At 34.4% G+C, this 20303-nt stretch overlaps 1 protein-coding gene across 1 annotated transcript; it reads left to right on the forward strand.

The window, feature by feature from the left end:
* The first annotated feature begins 7446 nt into the window (after positions 1-7446).
* Positions 7447-9261, forward strand: LOC123886749 (formin-like protein 18). Its single transcript, XM_045936042.1, has one exon. The coding sequence runs from the start codon at positions 7447-7449 to the stop codon at positions 9259-9261; it is 1815 nt and encodes a 604-aa protein (XP_045791998.1).
* Positions 9262-20303: the final 11042 nt, after the last annotated feature.

Here is a 20303-nt window from a genome sequence, read left to right on the forward strand (position 1 = left end):
ATACAATTCACCAACAAAACTAAGCACAAACACTTAGCTTGTATCACAAGTTATCACATACAACACAAATTAATTCACAACATTAACACTCCACCTTAATTCATGTTTTCCAGATATTCAATCCCTATCAAACTTCTCAGTCTAGTGAATGTTTCAATCAATACTCCCTTTGTAAGCATGTTTGCTACTTGAACTTCACTTCTGCAGTGTCCCAGTTTCAAAATTCCTTTACCAACCTGTTCTCTTAGGTAGCGGAACCTCATCTCTATGTGTTTACTACGTCCATAAGCAATAAGGTCTTTAGCTAGATTGATTGCAGATAGATTATCGACCTTGATGATCACTAAGTGAGATATCTTTGACCTTTCCGTGAATCTACTAATTAAATAATGCCAACACTATAAGCTAGATCAGGTCTAGTGTTACATATGTACCTCAATGAACCAATAAACTTTCTATACTGTGTAGGATCCACTTTTTTCTCTTCTACATCTTCTGATAATTGAAGTTTGGGCTATGACGAGTTACAACATGGTTGCAACGTTCCATTTCAAACTTCTTAAGTATCTCACAAGCACATCTCTTCAGATGCACCAACAAACCTTTTTTAGTCATTTCAAATTCAATTCCTAAAAAATAAGAAATGTAACATAAGTCCGTCATTTCAAATTCTCTCATCATGTTAGCTTTGAAGTCGCTAATGTAAGATTCATTAATCCCTGTGATGAGCAAATCATCAACATATGAGCATAGTGTAATTTGTCCCTTGTTTGCACTATTCTTCACATATACTCCATATGTTCAGGAATGCATATACTGAATCCAATCTAACTTAGAAACTTGTCAATTCTCTTATTCCAAGCTCTTGGATCTTGCTTGATCCCATATAGCGCCTTTCTCAGTTTGTAAACCTTTGACTCTTGACCTTTCAAACTAAAGCCAGGAGGTTGAGCTACATACACTTCTTCATCTAGAGGACCATTTAAGAGAGCACATTTCACATCAATTTGGTACATAGACCGTTTATTGTAATTTGCTATACCAGTCACTAGCCTTATAGTTTCCATTCTTCCAACCGGTGCAAACACTTCATCAAAATCTAATGGGAAGTCCCTCTTTAAGTCTTTGACTATTTTTACTTCCTATATATTGTTGCAAAAAAACGTGAAAGGGTAAAATGTGCTTTTCTATTGTTATTTTATTAAGTAATCTACCTCTCAAAAATTTTGTTTTGATTTTAATTTTTGTAATTAGACAAAAAAAATTGATTGATTGTTTGTAAAAGCTAGAGCTAATAACGTGTTATATTCGTTTTCATAGAATTCTCTTTATGCACAAGTTACTATCAAAGGGAAAATGGTACACAGTCATGGAAAATCTTTCTATCTAAAAATATATTTAAAAATCAATAATGACACATGATAAAACAGTGTTAGCTTTAAGAAATACTCCAATAAAAGAAGAATAACATTTTTCAACCAACTTACACAATAAAAGAAGAATTAGCCACGGAAAAAAATGAAAATGAAAATTGCTTAAAAAATCAACCTCTACAAGATGAAAGCAAGCAAGGCTTAGTTCCATTTTGTAGTGACTAAAGTTGTGATCACTACAATATTTTGGTACAGTATTCTTAAATGGTTAGGTTTTGAGTTGATGCCTCCTTGCGGTATTCTTGAGCTTATAGAGAGTTTATTTTTTTTTTGGCATGGGTGTGGGTAAGAAAAATATATTGAGGTGGTTGTTAATCTGACATGTATTGTGTGGATTCTTTGGAACTCCCGAAACAATGTAATCTTTTCGAGGAAATTTTATATTGAATATCTAGTGCATAAAGTGAAACCTACATCATGAAAATGGTTTCTTAGTAAAAATCTTGGCACCCCCTCAGGAACGGATCCAGACATTTGATAATGGTGGGGCCAAATATCGTCTATCATTCATTTATTTATTTTTACTTAATTTATAATTCATTTATTGAAAATAAGAAATAATATTGTTTAATGCAATATATTTACGATGAAAATCGTCTATAATTCATTTCTTGAAAATGAACTAAAATAACATCATTGCTAATTATTTTTAGAACATCTCTTTCTATAAAAGTTACAAGACAAATATTTTTTTATTGATAAATTTAGTCCTCTGGTTACCAAAGCATTGATTGGATAATTTTTTTTTATTGAAAATGATAAATTAAATATGAAAATTCATAGACCATTAACATTCGAATAATGTTTTATCATTCAATAACGTATAAATTCATAAATAATCATGTAAAATCTTAAGGAAATTTAAAATAATTTCATATATTATTGAGCTCCATTAATTAATGTAAAATTTTACATGTATTTTTTTTTATCTATATGATATAAATTTTAAATTTTAATGGTAAATTTTATACCGTCTAAAACATCACCGATACAATTTTCTCTAATAGTATGTATGTATTGACCACTCCTTAAAAAAGAAAAATTTGACCACAAAGCAACTGTTTGTGTAATTTCAAAAAAAAAAAAAAATTGTTTGTGTGGTAACATATATAGCAATTTTTGAAAAAATTAAATTAAATGTAAAAATTGCTCCTTGCCAAAATCGAACACACGACCCTATTTTATGTTGTAACTGTTAGAGTTTGTTGGTGGTGTGGGTCTCAGTGATCCTGGTAGGTTGGAGGCCCTTTTGTTGTCTGTCTCACCTCAGTGGTTGTTCCTTTTTTTTTCTTTTACTTTTTCTCTCTTCGGGTGAGTCGGGTCTCCATGTGGTTGAAGTGTTGGGGATTCTTTCTTTTTGGAGCTGGTGTGTCCGTTTTTCTTTTTCTTTTCTTGTTGATATAGTTTTTGGCGTGCTTATTTTTTATGGCTATTTGTGTAGTTGTCTTGTTTAGGGTTTGAGTCTCTGGTTGTATGTACTTTTTGTACCCGTACTCTGGACTTTTTCTTATTCTTATATACGATATTATATTTGCCATTCAAAAAAGTTGAGATACTCATTATGCGACGAAAATATCTAGATTTATTTATTTCTTAATTTTATTAAAGAGTATTGTTGATTCTCATTAACTTATGGTATGCATGCATGTATTTTTGGGATACATTGCCAATTCATTGTTAACTTGCTATCATGAATTTGTTGAAAAAATGGAAAAAAGAAAAGATCTATCGCTTTCTGTGGTGTGCTGTACCTTTTTTATAATTTTGTATTCTACTTGCATCGCAAGTTTGGTTAACTGCCTCTTTGTCCCAGTGAGATCAAGTTTCCCAAATTGCATTCCAAAGCCCTCCTTTAGTGGTATAGAAGAAGGTGAGCACTCTGGTACACATATTATGTGGATGTGTACCGGTACATCGTTGATGTGTATAATTTTAATTGGTCCACATATAATGATAATTTAACAAGTCATTTTAAAGATTTCTTTAAATAGAAGTTTCCTAAATTACTCTTTTAGTTTACAAAAATTTCAAATTGGGGATTATTGTAATTTAGAAACCTTAAAACATGTTTCCATAATTTCAAAAGAAATCAAAATTCCTTAAACATGTCTCTTTCTCTCTCTCTCTCTCTCTCTCTCTCTCTCTCTCTCTCTCTCTCTCTCTCTCTCTCTCTCTCTCGTGTGTCTTTGTTCTCCTTTTTTTTTTTTGGATACTTATTTTTAGGGATTTAATATGCGTATATTTTTTTTTACATCAATTTCTTTTATTTTTTGAAAGTATAGCACCCCTTGAATTCATTCTGATGCCTTTCTTTAAGAACAAAAAATTATGATGTCTTTCTTTCAATTTCTCATAAAGTTCATATTTTTTTTCATATCTCAATTTTCGTGGTTTTTCAATTTTTGGGTGTTGGATTTTTTTGTTTTAGGTTATTAGGGTTCATAGAAAATTGTCCTTATTTTTGTTTTTGCAAGTGGGTTACAGTAAAACACAAAACTGAAGAATTTTGGAACCGAAAATTAGAGAGAATAGAAGTATCATGATAAATTTGAAGTGGGCAAGTGGCTTGGTTTTAGGACAAAAATTTGAGAATAGAAACCGTCTAATTTGTCATGATAATGCATTTTCTTCACTACACTGTATTTTGTTGTGTGAATTTGTATAACCGATACCATGATTATATATTGAACGGTTGCATTTTTGAAGAAAATAAATGTTAAAAGATGTTGTTAATTTTTATTTAGAAGGGTAGTATTTCTAAAGAAAAAAAAATTGAAGATGTTATTGATTTTTGCTTAGAATAGTAGTATTTTAAAGAGAAAAAAAAATCAAAGTTAAATTTTTTTATTGATTTTTGTTTATTGTGCGCGACGGCGGAACGACATTAGGGATCTTGTTTTAGTATTAGGTTTATGCTTTATTTATTTTTCTTGACGCAAGGTTTATGTTTTTTTTTAACAATATAAAACAAAACATTAATATAATATAAAAACAAACAAATTTAATTTACAAAATATCATTTGTCTTGTTGGTAAGTTATATATTTTGCAAATAAATAATGATTAAGGGTCCGTTTGGATTGGCTTATTTTTGAGTTTATGCAAGCAGCTTATGCAATTTTTACGTATTATTATAAGTTTGTCAAGGTAGTTTATGATAAAATAGGTTATAAAAATACAATTTTCACTAGTGTGAACTTATAAAATAACATAAAACATAATTTATAACATAATTTATATTGCATAAACTGTTTGCATATGCTCAAAAATAAGTTAATCCAAACGGGGACCTAAATCTCAACTAACTGAACCGACTAAAATAACAAAAAAAAAAACTAATTGGACTAACAGTTACTTAAGAATCCCTCATGGAAACCCACTTGGGTTGGTTTAGTGGTGTTGGCTTGGGTCATTGGAGTATGCTCCTCTCAAGGTGTTAGGTTCGATTCCTTCGTGTGCCAATTTCGGTGGGATAGTTCATACAGAGCAAAAAAAAACTATGGCTTTATATGGGGCCGTGCAAGTGGGCGGTGAGATTGGTCGTCTCGGATTAGTCGGTCCTAGGATCGGATACCGAGTTTCTTTTTTTAAAAAAAGAATCCCTCGTGGATCAATTTTTTTCTCAAACAATCCAATATCACTTAATTGGAATGACACACATAGGATTCAAACTTTCGGCAAGATAATGGTTCAATATCAACTAGTTGGATTTCCTGTGACTCAAAAAACTTAGTTCATATATGACCTGACTATTAAGTCTCAACTAATAATGCCGACTGTGACTAAAAAAATCAAAATTTATAGATCAAACTCTTCAACTTGAAACATAGTTCATATGCAAAACCTAACTAATTATACTTGTTTTTAATTAAGGAATTCAATTTTTCTCAATCAAGTCGTTCAATATAACCTAATTGAACTAACAAATACTTATGAATTTAAATTTCGACAATCAAACATTTCTTTATTGATATAAAAATTTCATTTACAAAAATTTTAGTATTTTTTAAAATGAGATGAATTAAATATGAATTTAATAAATAAATAAAAAAAAACAAGATAAAAGTAACGAATACTTTGACCTAAAAATTAAATTTTGAGCTCCTAATTTTTGGACAAACTTTTTATAATGCTCTATACATATTTTGCAAAATCATCATAAATACACATCGACTTAACAACATGATTAAAATTACATGCATACTAGGTTTGCTTTAGTATGTTAGAGGTCGTGGGATCGATCCTAAGCTCTATTGTAAATAAAAAAAAATTACATGCATAAATATTTTGTGGAGAAGATAAAAAATTAAATTCAGTAACTTTGCAGCGATAAAAAACTTATTTAACCAAATAAAATATTACGAATCACTAAAAATTAACAATTAATATTACGCAAAATTAACATAAATTATTTTTTTTGTACAAAAAAATAAATGTATTTTAATATATATATATATATATTAATGGTTAAACAGAAAATAAATATTAATCTTTATAAACTAATAATATTAAAATATTATTTTAAAAGGTAATAATATAGAAATATTAAAATCATCCACTCATAATAATAATTAAAAAATTTGTTAAAGTCATACGTTTCTTTCTTTAGAAAATACACAATACTAAAATCATATTATTTTATAGGATATTATAATAATTAAAAAAATTGGAGTAAATATTAAAATATTTGAATCTTGTTAAAAAAAAGTGAAAATTTGGGTTGGAAGATTTGATACATGCTTTGATTTATTGTGGAATATGATTGATGATTATATTTATGTGATGGATATATTTGCAAATTTTAAAAAGTAGTGTTTAATATAAAAAATTTAATAAAGAAACAAAATCTGCATTAAATGTTTTTGATTTGATAAACACATCAGCAATGTACCGGTACATTGCCACATAATATGTGTACCGAAGAATTCACCATAGAGGAATGAGTAAACAAAGAAAGTGCTAGAAAAGAGTTTCTATATTTGGCTGTGTAAGAGGTGAAAAACTGATTTTGAATGGATTTTTATATTTATAAACAAAATTGAATTATAAGAAATATAAGGTGTCATCGACTCTTAAGATTAAATATTGTTTTTTTTTTGAGGTCAAATAATTTAGTGATTAAAAATTCTATCTTTAAGATGAATAAATGAATTGTCTGAAATTTGAACTTCGATTCTTACATATATATATATATATATATATATATATATATATATATATATATAATGCTATATTTCAATAAACCAAGTTAAAGTCATCAAAACTGTAATTTTTTTCTTTAACTTGCACATTTAGAACAATTATTAGAAGATTATTCCACTGTTTTAGATTAGATAAAAACAAGTTAGACTAGTAGTAATTCACTTGGGGTAAAGTGAAGTCAAGTCAAGCTCAACTCAAAATGCACATGGTTTACCTTCCTACCACCTTTTTCCATCTCCACCTTAGCTGTCTTCTTTAACACAACATAAAAAATACAGCCTACACCCATTTGCTAACATTCCCTTTCCTCCCCTAATTCTCGGAAATGGATTCCCTACAGTCAAAATAGTGACTGCAAGTAAATCTCAACCACCCATCTTATTTATGTATTTTATTTATTTTGTAAACTTTGAATCTGGACCATTAAAATAGATGATTGCATGACTGCACAAACAATCTGAATACACCCGATCCATATCCCTAATTCTCCCATTCCCAACTGGCAAACTCATTCCTAAACTCAACCCCTTCATCCCTATTCCTTCATCATAACATAACAAATCATATAATATTATAATATACTATATAACATTAACAAATCAACCCCATAATACTCATTTTTTATCATCAAAAACCACATAACTCACAACAAACATATTCTCACAAAGCAAGCATAAAAAAAGTGCCTCATTCACACAAAAAACATCATAGTACAACATATTCACACAAAAAACATCATAGTATTAGTACAACAACAACATAATTCACACAAAAAAAACATCATAGTACATTATTACATAACATATATTCCAATGGAACAAGAGGAAGAAACATCAACAATGTCACCATTTTGGATCCCCAAAACCACCACAAACCACCACCGTCTCCGCCGCACATACTCACTCCTTCAAACAACAACCTCATTCCTCATACTTCTCATCATAACAACACTTGTCTTAACATTCATTGTGGTCCCTACCTTAAAATCTTTCACTTCTAACATCTTCAAACCACAAACAATTAAACACTCTTGGGATTACTTAAACCTTATACTCGTTCTTTTCGCTGTTGTTTGTGGCTTTCTTACTAAAAACGACACCAACGAAACTCAAACTCCGCGTTTTGATAGTTACAATAATAATCATCGAAGAAGCTTCTCGAATCCTGAAACTCCACCGTCTTGGTATGATGATTCTAATCGGTCGTTTAATCGGTTGAGAACCGTTGGATCTGTTCCGGATCTCCGGCAACGGACGGTGGTGGTTGATGATGATGATCGGTACAGGTTTTATGATGATACGAGTGTTCATTTTCGTTATCGGAATCTGAGATTTGAAGATGAACTTCATCGGGAAACGGTTACTTCCGGTGAAGTTTTCCGGCAACCGTTTTTGGATTCTCGAATTGAAGATGTTAGGAGAAATGTTGAACGAATATATGAAGTTGAAACGGTTGATAAATCGGAAATTATTGATGATTCTGTTGCTGAGAATTCACATTTGCTGTCGCCGTCGTCTCCGCCGCCGCAACCGTTACCGGCGGTGAGGAAGAAGAAAAGTAGGAGTGTGTCGAAAGAAAACACGGCAACGGTTAATTCTGTGGAGTTTTTGTCACCGGTGCCGGAGCTAAATCCGCATCCGCTACCGGAGGTGATACTGGTGGCGAGGAAGGGAAAAAGTAGGAGTGTGTCTAAAGAAGACGTGGCGACTGTCACTTCTGCGGAATTTTTCTCGCCGGTGTTGGAATCGGAGGAAAATCCGCAACCGGTGATGAGAACGAAAGGTGTTCGAAGAAATGTCAAGCGGACGTATCAATCTGAATCGATTGAGAATTTGGAACATAATGATTTTGTGGCTGAGAATTCTCAACTGCCGCAGCCTGCGGTGGTGGTGGCTTCGCCGTTACGGGCGGAGAGGAAGATCGGTATTCCGGTTAAGAAGAAAAGAGGGAATGCAACTAAAGAGTTTTTAGCTTCATTGAGGGGAAAGAAGAAGAAGCAAAGACAAAAAAGTGTTGAAAATTTTGAGAGCATTCAAAATTCTCAACCTTCACCAATTGTTTCGCAACCGCCACCACCGCCGCCGCCTCCACCACAGTCAGTTTTTCAAAGCCTGTTCAACTCCAACAAAAGCAAACACAAAAAACACTACCATGTTCCTGTGGCTACCTATAAACCTCAATTACCAAACAAGAGAGAACATTCTCATTATAGATTGAAAGAAAATGTGGTGATTACTGGTAATGAGTCACCCTTGATTCCTATTCCACCCCCGCCACCGCCTCCTCCGTTTAAGTTACCGGCGTGGAAGTTTAGGGTTCAGGGTGATTATGTTAGGGTTAATAGCATTGGAAGTTCAAGGAGTGATTCACCGGATTCAGATGAAGTTGTTGAGTCACCAATTAGTCAATGCAGTAATAGTCCCTATGCTGAAGATGGTGAAGAGCGTCGTGTTACTGAAAATGCAAATGCAAGTGCAGCGTCATTGTTTTGTCCTAGCCCGGATGTTGATACCAAAGCTCAGAACTTTATTCAGAATTTTAGAGCTGGGTTGAGGATGGCTAAGATAAATTCCATGAGGGAGAAGCAAGGAATTAGGATGTCCAATCTTGGAAAACCCTTAAGTTAAGCTGAAATTGAAACTAGATCAAGTTGAATTTACAAAATTGATATTTGATTTATTTGATTGTTCTTGAAAACAGTTTTTCTCTAAATGGTTTGATGATACACATTATATATAGATTTTGAATTCATACAGTGTAATTTGTTCTTGTGCAAAGAGAATTCTGACATATAGTTCTTGTAGTAATGGAGTGGCTCTTTTTCTTTTCTTGGGTGGGGTGGTTTTTACTTTGTGTGATTGTGTATATGAAATGACCAGTTTTGGATGTTGTGATTGTAAGATTATTGAGTGTTTTTTCATGGTTCAAACACTGTTCAAGTAATAATCAAAATTCAAAAGATAGTTAATATCATCTTTTTGTTACTCATTGTGTTACTATTCATAACTGCATGTCACATGAATGCAACTAGAAACAATGTCGCTTTATAAAGATAGCTAAGAGTCTGTTGCTAATTAACAAGTACATAGTTTAAAGTTCATACATATGAAGATGATACAAATCTATGTAGCACCGCTAACACTTTATATTGTAGGCGTATTGGTGTCCGATACATGTTGGTGTCAGTGTTTCGTAGATACACTTTAAGCAGTATATTGTAGGCCTTTTAACTTTGTTCTTTCTCAAACTTTAAGTAGAACAGATTGTTTACTCGAATTATTACTTGCTAATAGGAAATTGATGTCAAAAAGCTATCATTTCCTCTGAGTTAATTGCTTGATTAAGTCTGAGAAAGAGTGCGCTTGCTTCACACTCTTAATCCACCTTGCTTTGATACGGATCTTCTCAATGCTTAAGTTCAAGTTCATAATGATGGAAGGGTTCATATGGCTGGCAAAAAATGCTTCTATGTCATCTGCTTCCTCATTGTTGTTATCCTGCCACATGAATGAATTCAAGGCATGAGAGATGTCTATTTTGAAAACCTGCTGATATTGTCACCTTTCATTACATTGGAGTTGACATAATTTACTCATTTTATGTTTCTCAGTTCTCCCCTATGTAGCATTGACACGTGTCCGCCACCAATACGACACTGAAACATCTGGTTACATTCAATTATTTCATTTTCTCAAGTTATTACTTATGTTAAGGTTTCAGTGTCATGTACGGTGTTTGTGCCTGTGTTGGTGCTTCATGGATTTTCACAAGTCACAACTGGTATACTTAAAATACCAAAATCCACAAAAAAATTAGAGGCTGCAACAAATCTTAGAATAGCAGTTGAATTGTTGTGGCTAATACATTTTGTGGCTGGATTGAAGCTGTTGGTGTTTTGATTGGCTACATTTTGCAAAAGCCAACCAGCCAGATGCTGGACTGAGGTGCTGTAGCATTATAGTACAGCATCCTGATACTCTGTTTTTCGTGCAGAATTTTTATTTCAAATCTGAGTCAAGATTTGCTTCAATTATATATTCAGGCACGTGCGTCTGGGCAAAACGAGCCTTGCTCAGCAAGTTTTATTGAAGTCGGCTGAAGGAATGTTATTTAAAACAAAAATATAATTATATTATATTTTTGGCGTTTTTTTTTGTTTGGTACAACATGAAACAAACAAATTATATTTTTGAAATTAATTTAGGGTTGGGCCGCAATTCCTACAGCTGTACATGTCTGAAGACCTAACTTGGACATCAAGACAATTGAAGACTATAAATATGTGAAGCCTCAAGCTATTATTCTCATGTATTCTAAACCGTGTTCTTTACAAAGTGTGAGTTTTTAGGGTTTAGAGTTTGTGTCTTTTGTCAGCCTTCTTGTATCAATTTGATGCAAGTTTAGGACTGTGTTTTGGTTGTTAATTGTAAGCTACTCCTAAGCTTTTAAGCACGGAGGTAGTGTGTGTGATTCACTCATAAGCTTTTAAGCAAGAGTGTGTTGTAGTTTCTAGGAGAGTGTCTCCATCCTGATTATTATTATTGACAGCAACATGGTACATGTTGTTAGAGGGAATTTGGGACGGGGTCTCATTATCTAAGAGGTTCTTAGGTAGGATTGCACGGGTAGTGTCTAGGTGATAAGTCAAGTACCGGGTGTTGGTCGAGGGCTTTGAACTAGAGCTATTATAGTGGATTCATTCCTGGATTGGTATCCCCCAGAGTAGGTGACGTTGCACTGAACTGGGTTAACAACTATCTGTCTTATTTATTATTCTGCAATTTATTTATTTATTTCCTGTGTTCTGCGACTGTCTTGCTGCAACGTATGCTATAGCATCTTGTGCAGCATTGTGTTCACTGCGTGCCAGATTTCAATTGGCATCAGAGCAGGCACCCTTTCTGGTTATAGGGTGAGCTCCAGGGAGAATGTCTGGCAACATGGACAAAGAAGGAGGGCTTGTAAGCAGACCACCGCTTCTCGTTGGTGTCTCCAACTATGATTATTGGAAATCACGCATGATTGCTTTCCTAAAATCTATGGATAGCAAAACTTGGAAAGCTGTTCTGAAAGGATGGGACCCCCATGTGGTCATGGACAAAGATGGAAAGCCAACACTTGAACTAAAAGCTGAGGAGGACTGGTCTAAAGAAGAAGATGAGCTTGCTTTGGGAAACTCAAAAGCATTATATGCATTATACAATGGGGTAGACAAACACATCTTCAAGCTGATCAAAAAATGTGTCTCAGCAAAGAAAGCTTGGAAGATTCTTGAAACTGTTCATGAAGGTACTCCTCAGGTAAAGATGTCTAAATTACAGATCCTTACTACTCAGTTTGAAAATTTACGTATGAAGGATGAGGAAACAATCCAAGATTTTCATATGACTATTCTAGATTATGATAATCAATTTGATTCTTTGGAGGAGAAAATTCCCGAAGAAAAGTTAGTAAGAAAAATGCTCAAATCTCTTCCAAAGAAATTTGATATGAAAGTCAGAGCTATGGAAGAAGCCAAAAACATATCTCAGATGAAACTGGATGAACTGGTTGGATCACTCCAAACTTATGAAAGTGCTGCAAATGGAAGAAGTGAAAAGAAAAATAAGAGCATTGCCTTCTCATCTAAAAATAATGAAGAAGAACTGGAGGAGGATGAAGAATCTAATGAAAGTATCTCTGAAGCTATGGAATTGCTGGGAAAACAGTTCAACAAAGTTCTAAAACAAATGGACAAAAGACCCAGACCAAATTCTAAGAATGATGCTCCAGGCACTATGCGCAACATTGTGAATCAAGGAAAACCTAAGAGTGATGAAAAGTCAAGCTTAAACAAGAATATTCAATGTCATGAATGCGAGGGATATGGTCACATCAGACCTGAATGTCCAACATATCAGAAAAGAACGAAGAAAGGACTAACTGTCAGTTGGTCTGATGATGATGACTCAGAAGATGATACAGCATCTGTGACTGCCAAACATATCTCAGTCTTAACAGGTACTATTACATCTGATACAGAATCTTGTGATGGAGAGGTAACCTACGAAGAACTTGCTGATTCTTACAAAGAACTCTGCCTCAAGAGTGGAGAAATATGCAGAGTCATTGAGAAACAAAAGGTAACCATCAATCAATTGAAGGCAGAAAAATTTGAAAATATATCAAAGATGGATGAGCTCCAGAAGAAGGTAAATTATCTATCCTCTGATCTTGATGAAGCTAAGGAAGTCATTGAAAAATTAAATGCTGACATTTGGCGTTTGAGAAAATTCTCCGACATGTTGTATAAAGATGATGATCATCTTGATAAACTTCATAAAGCTGATGGTCAACTAGAAGAAATCTTAGAGAAAAATGTTCTAAAGCCTAAACATATTGGGCTTAGTTATGAGAATGTCAACAAACACAAAGGTTACAGCTCAGATCTCACGTACATACATCCAAAAGAAACTCATAAGCAAAAGATGCCTCAACAGATGCTACAACATCATAAGCAGAATCCCTTGTCAAAGAACAAAAGAAAACATCACTCTTGGATATGTCACTACTGTGGTAGAAAAGGGCATATAAGACCTTTTTGTTACAAATTGTTTGGATACCCTAACAGGCATCATCAGCCTAAACCAGTTTCCACAACTGCCTCCACTCAACAAGAATGGAAACCTAAAGGTAAGAATGTGAAGACCAATGATGGTACTCAACTTGAGAAGAAGATTACTGCTCTGGTTGCTCACACATCACTTAGAGCTTCATCAAGGGAAGACTGGTATTTCGATAGTGGTTGTTCAAGACACATGACCGGAATTGGAAAATTTCTTGTTGATTTAAAGTCTTACTCAACTAGTTTTGTAACTTGTGGTAATGGTACTAAAGGAGAAATTGTTGGTATAGGGGAGCTCAACAGTAATAGCTTGCCTAAACTAAGCAATGTGTTGTTAGTAAAAGGATTGACTGCAAATTTAATAAGCATCAGTCAATTATGCGACCAAGGGATGAAGGTAAACTTCACCAAGTCTGAATGTTTGGTTACAAATGATGAGGGTGAAATTTTGATGAGGGGCGTCAGATCAAAAGACAACTGCTACTTATGGGTTCCCCAAGAAGAGGCAAATGTGTCTACATGCTTAATCACGAAAGAAGATGAAATAAAATTGTGGCACCAAAAACTTGGTCATCTCAACCTAAGAAGCATGAAGAAAGCTATACCTGAAGAAGCCATCAAGGGCTTGCCAAATCTCAAGATCGAAGAAGGAAGCATTTGTGGTGAATGTCAAATTGGAAAACAAACCAAGAAGCCACATCCAAAGCTGCAGCATCTTACCACTACCAGAGTTCTTGAGCTTCTACACATGGATCTGATGGAACCTATGCAAACTGAAAGCTTAGGAGGAAAAAGGTATGCCTATGTTGTTGTAAATGATTTCTCTAGATATACCTGGATAAATTTTATTGGAAAGAAATCAGAGACCTTTGACGTATTCAAAGATCTATGTATTCTACTTCAAAGAGAGAAAAACAATGTTGTGTTAAGGATCAGAAGTGATCATGGAAAGGAGTTTGAAAACTCTAGATTCTCTGACTTTTGTGCCTCTGAAGGCATCATCCATGAATTTTCATCTCTCATTACACCACAACAAAATGGTGTAGTAGAAAGAAAGAATAGAATTATACAAGAGTCTGCAAGAGTAATGTTACATGCAAAGAAACTCTCTCATGGTTTTTGGGCAGAAGCTATGAACACTGCTTGTCATATTCATAATCGTGTCACCTTGAGATCTGGAACTACATCTACTCTGTATGAATTGTGGAAAGGTAGAAAACCTACTGTTAAGTACTTTCATGTGTTTGGAAGTAAATGTTATATCTTGTCTGATAGAGAACCAAGAACTAAAATGGATTCTAAAAGTGATGAAGGCATATTCTTGGGATACTCAACAAATAGCAGAGCCTACAGAGTATATAACTACATAACCAAAACCATGATGGAATCTATAAATGTAGTAATAGATGGTATTTCAAGTGAAGTTGTGAAAGATGATACAGAAGATGCTACAACATCTATCCAAGGTAGTATAGATTCTGAAACTATTGAGGAATTCAAGAATGATAGAGAGATTACTACACCTGAACCAATCTTTGCTACTTCAAAGAAAGGGTCATCCATTCGTACTCAAAAGAATCATCCTACAGATCTGATTATTGGTAATCCTAATCATGGAATTACTACTAGAAGGACACTTGACTTAGTTCCTAATGCTTGTTTTGTTTCTAAGTTTGAACCCAGAAATGTGATGGAAGCCCTCACTGATGAGTTTTGGATAAATGCTATGCAAGAAGAGCTAAATCAGTTCAAGAAGAATGAAGTTTGGGACTTAGTTCCTAGACCAGAAAATACTAATATGATTGGTACCAAGTGGGTCTACAAGAACAAGTCTATGCTAGAGGGGTATTGTAATGCTGATTGGGCAGGTTGTGCAGATGATAGAAAAGGCACCTCAGGAGCTTGTTTCTTTTTAGGCAACAATCTTATATCCTGGTTCAGCAAGAAACAAAAGTGTGTATCTTTATCTACAGCTGAAGCAGAGTACATAGCTGCTGGTAGTAGCTGTTCCCAACTATTATGGATGAAACAAATGTTGTTGGAGTACAATGTGGTACAAGATGCTATGGCATTGTACTGTGATAACCTTAGTGCAATCAATATTTCAAAGAATCCTATCCAACATAGTAGGACGAAGCATATTGATATTAGGCACCATTTTATCAGAGATCTTGTTGAAGAAGGTATTATAACTCTTGAGCATATTGCCACTGAAGAACAACTGGCTGATATTTTTACCAAGGCTCTAGATGCGGTCCAATTTGAAAAATTGCGAGGCAAACTTGGGATTTGCCTATCTGAAGAGTTATAGCAATTATTGCAAGTGTGGTGTGCAGTTTTCTTTTCAATTTATTTAGTAATGCACGCTATTATGGGTAATGTTGAAACATCTGAAGATTTGGTAACAATTTTGTGTCTGTTGATGATAAAGATGTTTCTTGTGGTGAGAAAGTGTTTGTTAGTAGAAGTTATGTGGTGTTCTCCCCTGCTGTATTTAACAAATTCTAAGGAAGGAGATGGAAAAGAAGAAGATGTTACTATTGGTGATGATATTGACTTTATGTTGGAACATGTCAAGAAGAGTGTTCCTGAGAAAGATGCTACACATGATGCTACAACATCTGCAGCACAGGAAAATTTGGATAACATCGTGATACCCGAGTCTCCAGACGATGTTATTGTTCCTGACAAAGAAAAGGGTTCTGAAGCAACTACTACTGATAATGTTTTTGTTCATGATATCTATGTGATCCCTTATGTTGATGATAGTGGTAAAACTATGTTTGTTCCTTTGAATGTTGATGAATCTGCTGAGAAAGATTCAAATGTTATTTATGTGGACAATCTCAACCTTACTGAGAGGACTCCTGCTTCTAGTACTAGGAGGTTAAGGAGCAATGCTGGTAAAGGTGTAGCTGTTTCTAATGTTCCTGTCAAGACTGCCAAGGAAAAGAAAATCTATGGTCTTAAAAGATAGTGGAGTAAGATTACTAGGCCCTCTGAGCCAAAGAAGAAGCTTTTGAGGAGGAAGATTATTTCCTCTAGTGATTCAGAGTTTGAGGAAGACCAACATGCTACTACATCGCCTGCAGTATCCTCAAAGAAGTCTGTGAAGAAAAAGAGGATCCCTCAAGATGTATCCCCTGTACCCATTGACAACATTTCCTTTCATCGTTTTTGAAAATGTTGACAGGTGGAAATTTTTGATAAAAAGAAGGCATGTTGCGGAAAGGAATTTAAGTGAAGATTTTTTACAATGCCAAAAGCTTATTGATTTGATTAATGCAGCTGGATTGATGAAAACTGCAACTGGGCTCCAACTACTCATTCCAATACTGTGGCTACAGGTTTGGCTCGGTTTATAAATGATGTAGGGACCAGATCACCTCTTGACCTTGGTTTCCATATTCTTGATGAAACTGTTCTGCATGGTAAGTCATGTGCTGTGCAAATGCCTATAGTTTTCCCTACACTGATGTGTGATTTTATTCTAGCTCAACATCCTGGTGTGTCTAGTAAGAGAGGTTGTGATTTGTCTTTTGATTTTAAACTGTTTGAGGGTACACATGCTGTAGACTGTGCTGCATCATCTGTCAACCAGTCAAACTGATGTTTTGCCTAGGAAGCAAATGACTGTTGACCTCAAGGTGTTTTTTCAATGTCAATCCTGGTGTTCTTAATGATATTGCAGGTGGTGATACTGAGGTAGAGGAGGAGGACTCTGACGCAAGTCCTTCTATGTGACCTGCTTATGCTTTATTTGCATGTCCTTTTGGATTTTAATTTGTTGGGCTACGCCCTGATGCTCTCTGGATTGTAACATGCATAATCCATGTCTTTGGGTCCGATACTCCAAGTTTTCTATGCCCTGATGGTTTGTATATGCACTTTATGAGTTTCTACGCTATGATTCTCTCTGCACTCTATGTTCTCTATGATCTGATAACTCTGTGGAAATATGTATTTTGCTCCTACTATGTGATACTGACTTTATTTGTCAGAATTTATGGCTAAAAAGGGGGAGTAATATGTTGTGCATGATGTGATGCATAATGTTATAGCATCTAGTATGGCATGTCTGTTCTATGTGATATGCAAGTTTTGAGGGGGAGTGAAGTTTATGCATATATTGAGGGGGAGTAGGTAGAATTTATTTTTCTACTACTTATGGTATGCATGCTTATATAGGAATTTATTTTTCCTATTCTCTGTGGCGTTGCTTAAATTTTAAGGAGTTTATTTCTCCGATCTTGAATCCACTATGTGAGAGTTTATTTCTCTCTATCTGTACTTTGAGGCTAAGATGTGTTATGTTCCGCTGTTGCATGCCTCTGATGCTTACGTGCTAGTTATCTTTTCATCTGATGAATTCCTTTACTTTCTTTCCTAGTTGTGTGCGTATGTTGACTCGAAGGAAAGTTTAAATAGCTTAGCATCGTTCTACTTTCTTTCCTAGTTGTGTGCTCATGTTGACTCGAAGGAAAGTCTAGACTGTATCTCTCTATGCACAGGTCCAAGGTTGTTTTAGCCAAAATTTGCCAAAGGGGGAGATTGTTGGTGTTTTGATTGGCTACATTTTGCAAAAGCCAACCAGCCAGATGCTGGACTGAGGTGCTGTAGCATTATAGTACAGCATCCTGATACTCTGTTTTTCGTGCAGAATTTTTATTTCAAATCTGAGTCAAGATTTGCTTCAATTATATATTCAGGCACGTGCGTCTGGGCAAAACGAGCCTTGCTCAGCAAGTTTTATTGAAGTCGGCTGAAGGAATGTTATTTAAAACAAAAATATAATTATATTATATTTTTGGCGTTTTTTTTGTTTGGTACAACATGAAACAAACAAATTATATTTTTGAAATTAATTTAGGGTTGGGCCGCAATTCCTACAGCTGTACATGTCTGAAGACCTAACTTGGACATCAAGACAATTGAAGACTATAAATATGTGAAGCCTCAAGCTATTATTCTCATGTATTCTAAACCGTGTTCTTTACAAAGTGTGAGTTTTTAGGGTTTAGAGTTTGTGTCTTTTGTCAGCCTTCTTGTATCAATTTGATGCAAGTTTAGGACTGTGTTTTGGTTGTTAATTGTAAGCTACTCCTAAGCTTTTAAGCACGGAGGTAGTGTGTGTGATTCACTCATAAGCTTTTAAGCAAGAGTGTGTTGTAGTTTCTAGGAGAGTGTCTCCATCCTGATTATTATTATTGACAGCAACATGGTACGTGTTGTTAGAGGGAATTTGGGACGGGGTCTCATTATCTAAGAGGTTCTTAGGTAGGATTGCACGGGTAGTGTCTAGGTGATAAGTCAAGTACCGGGTGTTGGTCGAGGGCTTTGAACTAGAGCTATTATAGTGGATTCATTCCTGGATTGGTATCCCCCAGAGTAGGTGATGTTGCACTGAACTGGGTTAACAACTATCTGTCTTATTTATTATTCTGCAATTTATTTATTTATTTCCTGTGTTCTGCGACTGTCTTGCTGCAACGTATGCTATAGCATCTTGTGCAGCATTGTGTTCACTGCGTGCCAGATTTCAGAAGCAAATTGGAAATTCAGGCATTCAGCAATTTATCCACTAACTGAGCTTTCTCCGCATTTCTTACTAGCGGAACTATTTCTTACTTCATCTGCTTATAGCCAGAAATTGCATAAGGAAATTATAATACCTCACCAGACATCAAAAGATTCAGAACCTCTAGAACAACATTTGGGTTTTGGGTCTGCACTTGATGCAATGCAATCTGCATGAGTTCATAACCTAAATATTAGAAGAGAAAGAAAATTCCTTTAATTTTTGTTTTAATTCATGACCGGGCCAAAATTTTTTACCATATCAATGATTGAACAATTTATTACAATTTTGTTGGCCAAAAATCAAATTGTTTGTATATTTTCAAATTCCCCCATAAAGCTGTTGGCGCAGCAAGAAGCACTCACACACACACTTGAATCACAGCAGGCTTGCAAAACACACACACTCTGCACAGGCTCAGGCTTGCCAATGAGCACAGTTGCAGATTCACAACTTTTGCAAGCTTGATCAAATTGAATGGAAAAGAATGAAGAAGAATTGATGATATGAATGTGTTGAAGAAGATGATAAAATGTAGAGAAAAAGAGAGTTTTTATTCATCCACTTGGGGCACAAAAGAAAGGGTTACATACACTAATTGATGCATCTAGTGCATTTATACTTTGCTTGACACACCAAGCAATTACAATCAAAAATTAAAACTAACCCCTAACAAACTCTCTAACTAACTCTAGAGACACTTCTAACTAACCACAATAGTTTGTTAGCTTAACTAACTAACAAACTAACCAATTACATGCCACTTAAGCTATTGGTTGTAACAAACTTATGGTTACTTACTCAACAAGTAACAACTTAGAGATATGAATTATACAATGAATTTCACAAAATTCAACAAAAGCTATCATTAGATGATGTAAAGCTAACACCCAGACAAAACAAAATAAAGGTAAATATGTTTTTGGTCCCTAAGTTTCACAGAATTTTTGTTTTAATCTCTGAAATTTGTTTTCACATTTTTTGGTCCCTGAAATTTCATCACTCGATGTTTTAAGTCCCTGCCGTCCACATGGGTTTTAACGGAGGATGATGTGGAAGTGACGTGACACTGTCACGTGTATTTTTTTTGGGTTTGCCACGTCGCCTATCAGTTTTTTTTTTAAAATTTTTTTGTCGGTTTTTTTTTTTCAATTTTTTTTTCCAGATTTTTTTTTGCAACCTCATTCCCAATTAAAAAAAATAGTTTGTTAAAAATTTGTTTTTTTGTTTGTTAATGTTAATAATTAAATTAAAGGCTTAAATATGCAAAAGGTCCCTGCACTTACGGGTCATTTGAGTTTTAGTCCCTGCATTTTAAAATGCTTTCATTTTGCCACTGCACTTTCATTTTACTTTAAAAATGGTCCCTAAACCCATTTTTTGTTGAAGTGACACATTTTTTTATGATGTGTCAATTTTATTTTACTTTTAAAAAATTACTTATTTAAGGGTATTTTGATCGATTCACTGCAAAATTAAATTAGTCA

Source organism: Trifolium pratense, linkage group LG5 (assembly GCF_020283565.1).
Source record: "Trifolium pratense cultivar HEN17-A07 linkage group LG5, ARS_RC_1.1, whole genome shotgun sequence".
Classification (NCBI taxonomy): domain Eukaryota; kingdom Viridiplantae; phylum Streptophyta; class Magnoliopsida; order Fabales; family Fabaceae; genus Trifolium; species Trifolium pratense.

Excerpts from the sequence above, each read along its gene's own strand:
- LOC123886749 (XM_045936042.1), top strand. The coding sequence starts at position 7,447 with ATGGAACAAGAGGAAGAAACATCAACAATGTCACCATTTTGGATCCCC.